This window comes from Geotrypetes seraphini, chromosome 13 (genome assembly GCF_902459505.1).
Source record: "Geotrypetes seraphini chromosome 13, aGeoSer1.1, whole genome shotgun sequence".
Classification (NCBI taxonomy): Eukaryota; Metazoa; Chordata; class Amphibia; order Gymnophiona; family Dermophiidae; genus Geotrypetes; species Geotrypetes seraphini.
Window position 1 is genome coordinate 58,353,101 of NC_047096.1, and position 9,472 is coordinate 58,362,572.

At 40.7% G+C, this 9,472-nt stretch overlaps 1 protein-coding gene across 1 annotated transcript; it reads right to left on the reverse strand.

Moving 5' to 3' along the window:
- Positions 1-305: 305 nt before the first annotated feature.
- Positions 306-3,768, reverse strand: ARL4D (ADP ribosylation factor like GTPase 4D). Its single transcript, XM_033919381.1, has 2 exons — positions 3,611-3,768; positions 306-1,846 (listed from the first exon to the last, which is right to left on the reverse strand). Exon 2 carries the CDS (start codon positions 1,644-1,646, stop codon positions 1,044-1,046), a length of 603 nt encoding a protein of 200 aa, XP_033775272.1. The 5' UTR covers positions 1,647-1,846; positions 3,611-3,768; the 3' UTR covers positions 306-1,043.
- Between the last annotated feature and the right edge of the window lie 5,704 nt (positions 3,769-9,472).

The window sequence follows — 9,472 nt, forward strand, 5'->3', positions numbered from 1 at the left end:
TAGCCCACTATTCTAAATTTTTTTTTTTTTTAAATTAGAATTTATAAGCCACTTTATTCGAAGACAGCATACATATATAATTAAACTAATCACTCATTCTCCATCTGTCCCAGTACAGCAGTGCTTATCCTGAAGTACAAGAAACAGCAAGGTTAAGTCAAATCCCCACCTAGGAGACAATGTCACACAAAGCTGCATACGATGCACTTCAGGGACAGGCGGTTTATTTTGGGACATCAAAAGCTATCTATTGTACAGCGTTAAGCAATATTTACAACTATGGAAGACTCCGTGAAGCAAGCAGAGCAATTTAAAAAATCTTTTATTAGGCATTCTGATAAGTCAACCCCCTTTCCCCCCCAAAAAAAAAATAAAATAAAATAATGAATACAAATGATTAGTATGGATAAGACCAGACCAGAATCTTACTAACGTTCTTTTATTTTTCTAAGAAATAATTTAGGTGGCATTCTACAAAACAAAACCCTGAACATATGCTGTTTTGCAACTAGAGGAAAGAGCCCCACCTCTAAAATAAAAAAGGGCAGTCTGGGGGCACAAAAACAGGTTCAATCCCTTGTACTTGCAAGAGTGATGACATTTGGAACATCCCCAAGAACTAAATCCAGAATCCTGAACAGCAACATTGTAATGAAATGTATATTGTAATAGAACCTCAAGAGGTATTCTGTCAAAAAGCTCAAGTCAATTGCCAAGCTGGGACTTCCCACCCTCAGCTTTTCCATCTGTCCGTTGATCACACTTTAGAGGCCATTAAGAACCTGATGAATCGTCAGCAATTTTAACATATAGTACAAAAAAACCACCCCACTATGCAAGCTTTTGTTATTTGCAAACTAGATTTAGAGCCTCACAAATGGATCAATATCCTTATGGGCTCCCTATCATACTAGAATGAAACAAAGCCCAACTTTCTACCTGTACCAGAATTTAACACACACATTGTCCTTTATGGTGGAGACCTTGAACATGTTCAGACTTGGTCCCTTGCTCTTTTCAACATCAACCTCACCAGGAGATACTCATCGCTTTTTCTTGCTGTTTCGAACCAGCTTCTTCCTCTTTATAACCATCTCATAGAGTTTCTCCAGGCCTTGGTGGAGCCCAAGACCATCCACCGCACTGCAACCCTGAATGGCATTCAAAGTGGCAGAACCAAGTTCATGGAGGGCCAGCAACTTCTCCACTTCCGTCACAGAGAGGGCCGTGGGGATGTCCTGCTTGTTGGCCAGTACCAGAACAGGTACACCTTGGTTCTCAGAAGTTCTAGTGATTTTATGGAGCTCAACCTTGGCCTCCTCCATGCGCTCAACTTCTGCCGAGTCCACCACAAACACCAATCCATCTGTCCGCCGTGTGTATGACTTCCAGAGGGGCCTCAGCTTCTCTTGGCCTCCTACATCCCAGACTTGGAAGGTGATAACCCTCGAGTTCCCAACTGGCACCTTGATCTTTTCCATGTTGAAGCCTTTAGTTGGAACACTGTTCACAAACTCCTTGAATTTCAGTCTGTAGAGCAGGGAAGTCTTGCCAGCACAGTCCAGCCCAATAACCACAACATGGAGTGTTGTGAACTGAGGCAAGAAGGAAGGATTAGCAGCCATTTCAGTGAGGTGGTTCCCCATGGCACCAGAATTGCTCCGATGTTTTGTCTAGTCCTAGGTCTTAGTCTGCTTTAAGAAGTGGTCTGCAGACACAAACAAGAGCTGTTGGGGAGCAGGAGGAGGAAGGGGTGGGTCCCTCAGTGACAGAAGACATTCACACCAACTTCAAAAGGCAAAGCAGGAACCAGAAGAGATCCCAGAATACCACATGCAGTTCTCATCTAGTGAGGGAGAGAAAATAAATACAATTAGGTAACATCTGGAGCAGGGTGACAAAAAAAGCAACAGCTGAAGAAGATTAATGCCTGTGTGATCTCAAGATGCAAAGTGAAACCAAAGTCCAAAGGGAGGGTGTGATTAACACAGTCCTTAATTATTTAACACAGAAAGGTGGGATCGACTCCTCCACCCCAAGTCAGTATGAAATTCACACAAGATATCAGATCTCTGATAGAAATTATTTTGGGTAGGAACCGTGCTCTTGCATTTGTGCCTTCAAAACGGTTTTGGTCTCTTAAATCTCATTCCTAACCCTTCTTTTGTATTGTTTTAGTTGAGTGATGAATGCTTATGCAATAGGTGAATGGGGCTAGCTAAGCCTGGATTGCTGCTTTTTTAAAATCACAGGTTAACATCAGGAGGATGATCTGCAAATAAGACCTTCTACCGATCATATCTTCATTAGCCTTCCCACATAAGCTCTTTGGGGCTGGTACTTCCCCACTTAGCTATTATATTAGTCACTGGCCATAAATTTCAGTGCAAGTCTGCAAAACTATCCCCACAGTCAGTACAAGAGTTACTCCAGCTGTTTTCTAAAGGTGTTTAGCTGAGCAAATAGTGGTGACATGCCAGCTCACAAAGGGCTCAGTGTGGGCAGAAGAATCTGAACACGTTAAGTTCAGTAGAATTTTGTGCATTGATTTGGAGACTGAAAAGACAAGTCAAGTCTAAATTTAGTCAAATCTATTTTGACCCGAATTGAGGTCTAGTCTAAGTCGGTTAGCATCCACCACCTCTGAGAGATAGAGTTACCAGCAGACTGGAGAGTCCCAATTCTCCTGTGGGCAATACACTCATACCAGCAAAAAAAAATAAAATAAAATATTTATATACTGGTGGGTGGGCTTGTTTGTATGATATATATCTATATATCTCAAACAAGCCCACCCACCAGTACATACAAACAAGAGAAGAACCTGCCCCCCCCCCAAAAAAAATAACCCCACCCCCTCTATAACAGCTGGAGAAACCCACTACCACATGCTGCTACTAGTTGTTACCACTGTCATTATGTTATTATTGATTGGGGGGGAGGGGGGATAAATTCTGATATGGATTTTAACAGAATATCAAGTGTTGTATTTGAGTTTAAAATGTTATAAATGCTGTTACACTTATTGTAAATTTTTAAAAAGTGAATAAAGAATTGGAAAAAAAAAATGCCCAGACTTAGGATCGTACAAATCAAATAGGTAATAACATGCATCTGTTTGATTAACAAAGAAAATACAAAATAGAGTCAATAAGCCTGTTATATCAGCTGTAGAAGTTAATTAGCATACCTTACACAAAGAAACATCCAGCTTAATATGCTAAACAATGAACATCAAAAATTAACAAGATAATCACGGTAACTTAAATTTAAAAAAAAAAAAAGTTTACAAAAAGTAAAGACGATATTGCATTAGCCCATATAATCAAGTTAGTGCATGTTCCCATTTAATACAGACAGCTGCTACAATCCTATTGATTCGTCTACAGGAATTATTTATATACCGGTACCTAAAGCTAATGGGTTACCCCAAAACCTAACCAGCACAGAGGTTCGAGTCTCAGCTTATTATCTGAGCGTAAAATACTTATCATACCGCCCTTTCTTTAGCATAAAATCCTACAATTTGAACCCCCTACTCAGCCTAAAGGGGTGGGGGTTGGAAGGGATTAAAGAAGATCTGACATAGAGCATAAAACTTGCCCTTTACCTCTTGCAAAATTGCTGCACCATCCAACATTACTCCCGTATCGCCACTCCAAATTTAAAAAGGGATTTCACCTCCGTAACAAGAACACTCCACACGGTCCCAGCACCCAGCATACAATAAGAACCAGCAGCCAGGCTCTAAAAAGCTTAGAGCCAGCCCCGTGACGTCACCGCCCGTAACCCCGCCCACTGTCCGGGGCAGCGTTCCAAAGGGGAATGTGCCCTGCAGTCCAGCTGATCCTGTTGCAACCTGCGTGCAATCAGATTAAGCTTTGGGGAGGGGGCTTAACGTTTAAAACGAACAGCATTGCATTCTGTGATCTGGCTGTTTTTCCTTGCACTCTCCCATCTAATGGGCCAGTAGCTGGATCAGGCAGTATAAAAACACAATAGAAGGCAAATAAGCACAGCTGCTTAAACTAGTGAATAGAATTAGTGTCCGATTTTTTTCTATTTCTTAATGTGTGTATTTTATGCAGACACATAGTGTTTGTGCATGCATTATTATTATTAAGTCAGATTCTCTCATGAAGTGTCAATCATTTGGTCTCTCTCTAGGTCTTAGAATAAGAAAGCATCTTCCCTCTGGTGGTGTGTTTTGAGCATCTCCAGTGGCTTCAAAGGTTTACAATGAAATCCTTGTATTGTCTTGGAAGAAGTTTTCTTGTAAAAAAAATGCCTATGTTTCCACACTTTTTTCAGGGATTTATTTTAGTATTTATATTCCACATATAGCCTAAGTGGTTTACATTCAGATACTCAAGCATGATCGACGGAAGGCAGAGTTTATCCAAGATGGCTGCCTGGTGTCTTCATGGAGACGCCGTCGCGATCGTTTGGAGTGTTTTCCTAATTTACCCGATGGTGAAAAGAAAATCAAAGATCTGGGTTTTTCCAGATGAAGCTGCTTTACAGACCGGTCCGACGGACGTCTTTATGGAGCATAGCTCTCGAACGCAACAACTGGAGGAATCCTCAGCTGGGGAGAATGCGCAAGCTGAGGCACGTTGATTTTCCGCTGAGGGTGCTACTCTATCCCTGAAAGAGCGTAGCCCGCCAATTCGACCTGAGGCGACGGAGGAATCGTTGGTGGTGGTACCGGCTAGGGCCGTTCTCTTCCCAGCCCAACAGAGCGGGAAGACCAACCCTGAACGGGGACAGGAGGAGCTTTCAAATCTACCATCTCAACAACCGGCGGTGAAAGTACAGCAAGCCCATGAAGTCGCCTTGATAACCACTGCGGCTACAGATACTTTGGTTGATGCAGGGGGGGTCCGGAACTGAGTTTGCTCCCCTGCAGAGGCCTAAGGTCTTTAACCTGGAGACAATTTGGAATGCCGTATCCCATTGACAAATCTCGCTGGGGAACCAAATGCAGCAACTTTTCTCACGGTGTACTATGGTACTTTCAGAAAAATTTGGAACTTTAAAAAGAAAGGAACAACCCTGGAGAAGAAATCTGGTGACTTTGAAACCCGGATAAAAAAGCTTTAACCTGGGTTAAGAGCAGTGCTAGCTTACATTTTAAACAAGAAATACTGGAAAACGCTATTAGGAAGTGTAATCTTCTCATTATCAATTTTCCAAAAGTTTTTCCCATAACAGCGCTAGCTATGTTCAAAAGATATTTAAATGAAATTTTGAAGGTACCGGAATCTTCGTATTACCTTCCTAGACGAGTTAAGTCTCGGAATCCTAATCCGCAGAATTCATCTGCTGATAGCTTGGATTTATCCAATTTCCTAGAGAGGTCGGATAGCGAGGTTCAGGTCTCTGCTACATTATTTTCCACTCTATGCTAAGCTATCTGGGTGTAAAAATCTGGAATGACCTACCAGAAGCTATCAGGAAAGAGACAAACTACACTAGATTCAGAAAAAACCTGAAGACTCACCTTTTTGATTACTAACTATCTCAGCATCTGTATAGCATCCCTTACCTCTAAGTCCCTCCTCTTATCTCTCCACGTCCTCTTCCCCTCCCTCTTTGATAATATCGCCTTGAGCGACTCACAAATGGAAGATTCGATTAGTTCAGTTTGCTTTTGACTCAGATAGGGAATGGATGTTAAGAATAAAGATGTTCCCTTTTTGACTAATATTATTAGAATGTACCCAGATGTGGCTCGTCCTACCCAGAAGAGAAAGAAACCGTTTCTCATTTTGAGACCTTAGTTGGGGGCAACCTTTGCTTAGAGATACTTGTGGGTTTTGGACTATAGAGCAAGCAGGCATGCTTTCTACCAGCCACAGCAGCTGTCCAAATTGATTTCTGCCAAGAGTAATCTGTAATTGTAATATGTGCCTTGCTGTTTTTCAGATGGTAAGTTCAAGGGCAGTTTGCTTTTATTTGCTAGAAATTTTCAGCTTATTTTCAGCTCTGTCCTATGATGTCATTTCCTTGGAATGGAATGGAAGTGTTATTTTGACTTTACATTGTATTTTTTTTTTTCTTTTTTGACTTGTAAGATTGTCAAATGTTAAAATTTATAAATAAAGAATTAAAATCAGGTACTCAAGCTTTTTTTTCCTCTCTGTCCCGGTGGGCTCATGGGGGATTAAATGACTTGTCCAGGGTCACAAGGAGCAACAGGGGATTTGAACCCACAACCTCAGGGTGCTGAGGTTGTAGTTCTAACTTATAATATAGCCTACAGAGGCCATGAAGTCAAAATTCAAACCATACAGTGCAACATCACCATCTAGTGGGCAGCCAGACAGGGCTTAATAGATGAAGGTTTCCTATTGTATTGGTAAGGCGTATAAAATCACACAGCTTTCCGTTTCTCTTCTCCACGCCCCTACCTTTCCCTGTGAGACTGTCATTGGAATGCTTTTTTTGTAGATGACAGCAGATACGGTCCATCCAGTCTGCCTAACAGGTTAATTCATAGCCTAGACCCAATGTTTTGTTATTCGTGATTTCATGGATGGCAAACCATACTACCACAAATAATGAGAACGGACCTATGTATGGTTTTCAAGGCTGGCGTGACAATGACAAGAATTCTTTATTAATTGGGCATATTGAATACTTAGATCACACATTTATCCTTTCAAACTTTTTAACATAACCTGTGAACATACCCCAAAACATCACATCTGCCCAAAATCAGCAGAAAAGGTTCGTAAACCTTGTCAAAATTTTCTCAGCTAGATCCATCCTAGCTCACAGTTTTTCCACGTTATAAAGTTGCTACCTAAGGCCTGATTCTATAAACCTAAGTTCTAGGCGCCGTTTGGTTCAGTTGCCAATCAAATGCCATTTTCCGAATCATACCTAGTGATGCCTAATTTCCTGGCAGCTACTACAAACGCATAGCAATGCCTAAGTCATACCACGCCTATTTTTAGGTAGGCATTATTAGGCACCGGTAGGCATACCTTAGGCGTTGCTAGGCGCTGTGTGGGATTCAATGCATAACTTTAATTAATTGGTTTTTAATGGCATGATCAATTACCATGCCAATTAATAAGTCATGACCATAAATCTCTTCAGGTTTCACCACCTTCTGCAGATTCTCTTGCTTCTTTTTTTGAAGATAAAATCAATACCGTTAGGAATTCTTTCTCTACAGTGGACTTTGGTCTTTTCTCCAACTTCAAGGGTCGTTTAATGCTGACACCAGCAGTTCTCTGAGCTCCCTCAATATCCTAGGATGGATCCCGTCCAGTCCCATGGCTTTGTCCACCTTCAATTTTTCAAGTTGTTCATAAACACTTCCTTCCGTGAACAGCGTGGTGTCCACTCCATTCTTGCGTGCAACTTTGTCAGCCAACTGCAGTCCTTCCCCAGGGTTTTCTTCCCTGGAAATAGAACAGAAACATTTGTTTAGCACCTCATCACTTTCCACGTAGCAGTTCATAGCTTCTTTCAGTCTTGCAATTCCATTGTTCGTCTTTCTTCTTTCACTAATATACTTGAAAAAATGTTGTCTCCCTTTTTTATATTTCTAACCATTTGCTCTTCTGCTTGCTTCTTTCATTTTTTTTTTTTTATTTATAAGTTTCAACTTATATATCAAGCATTCCTGGATGTGCCCTCTGATTGCCCAATCCCACTTTTACCTTAAATTTAGGAAATTATTGAAAATTTACCTATTTGATAAGCAAGAATGTTAACTTTTCAATAGCATATCAAGGATGGTCTATTTTATCTAGGAATTTGTATTTTAATTGAATTGTTTTTTACTGATGTTGTATTTAAAGTAGTAATATGTTTTCTGTATTGTATTTTTTCACTGAAATGTCTCAGTTTCTCTTGCTGTGAACTGCCCAGAACTACTGGCAGGGCGGTAGACAAGAAAATAAATGATTATTATTATTATTGTTTCTGGCACTCATTCGACTTGGTATCTAAGTCCCAAATCTCAAAACTATGTGCAAAATTGATGAGGAGAGAGAACGAGATAATGGTTACTGTGGATGGGAAGACTAGATGGGCCATTTGGCCTTTATCTGCCATCATGTTTCTATGTCTCCTTATTGTCTTCATGTTTGTTTTCAGAGTAAACTCCTTAACACAAGTTTTAGTGGGACACAGTTCATACTCGCAATATTGTGCCGATATGGCAAACTGTCTAAAAAAAATCAGTAACATGTATCTCAGAAACCTGACATACTAGCTGAATTTCAATTAACGATCTGAAATCAGCGTCATTAAATTAACTAAGAACACTGCTTAGGTTCTTAGTAGCAAAGATCAGAGAATTATGCTGAGCTTGTGGAGAACGTGCTGACAGCATATCATCTAATGGGTTCCAGAATGTCACTTAAAATGCACTTCTTCCATTCGCACCTCGACTTCTTCCCACCCAATCTTGGTGATGTTGGCGATGAGCATGGGGAAAGATTTCATCAAGATATCAGGGTGATGGAAAGCAGATATCAGGGAAAGTTCAGTCCCAGTATGATGGGAGACTATTGTTGGTTCTTGCAAAGAGAGACATATGTACAGAACAAGCGTAAAAGCAAGTGTCTCAAACATTTCTGAACATGCTGACATCACTTTGTGTGAGTTAAGAGAGTAGTAATTATATGCTGTAACATGTCTCCATTGTGGCATCTGTAGGTAAGTCTGTTTTTTTCTAAAAAAAAAAATAAAAAAAAGTCCATTTATCAAATCATCTTAATTCTCCTCCAATCCATGCTCAAACTTTCTTCATATCTTTTGTCCTGTATTCAAAGTAGTCCCCAGAGGCTTTGATATATGTGATCATGCATACAAATGCCCCACAGTCATTGTTATTGTTTTGGTATATCAGGGGAAGGGGAAGGGGGGGGCAAAAAATGACCACTCGTCCAGACACAGAGGCATCAAATAACCTTTCCTATGAAACCAATATCGACTTGGTGTAATGAGTCCAGATATAGGACATGTTTTCTTTTGAATACAACTATTACAAGTGTCCATTGTTCTTTATTTTGTGGGGTCAACCACATGTCTTCATCTAGAACTCTTTTCACAAGCAACAAAATCATTCTGGTGGTATATCCTTTATCTAACATAGTTGCTGAAGGGGTAAATGGTGGCAGAGAGTCCAAGATCCCTGTTCAAAATTGCTCTAGATGCCATAAAGCCATCGATGGTAATCATGCACTATCTTTTAAACTCCATTTCCCAGGCATTTACTTCCTCCTCCTCCATAGAATCTTGCTCCATTTCAATGTCCCCAATATCATTAGGAAATTCAGCATTAGAGGCTTTACAAGGGAGTCTTGAGAGTGGGCGGCTTGCTGCTTCCCAGCCTTGATCTGCAGTAAACTCCTCTCTACATCAGTCAGTCTTGTTCTGAGAGATCGTGTGGGCCTCTCTTGCTCCCTAGCAGCCGTTCCCTTTTCTTCCACTCTGTTCTGATTAGAAC

Excerpts from the sequence above, each read along its gene's own strand:
- ARL4D (XM_033919381.1), bottom strand. The coding sequence starts at position 1,646 with ATGGGGAACCACCTCACTGAAATGGCTGCTAATCCTTCCTTCTTGCCT.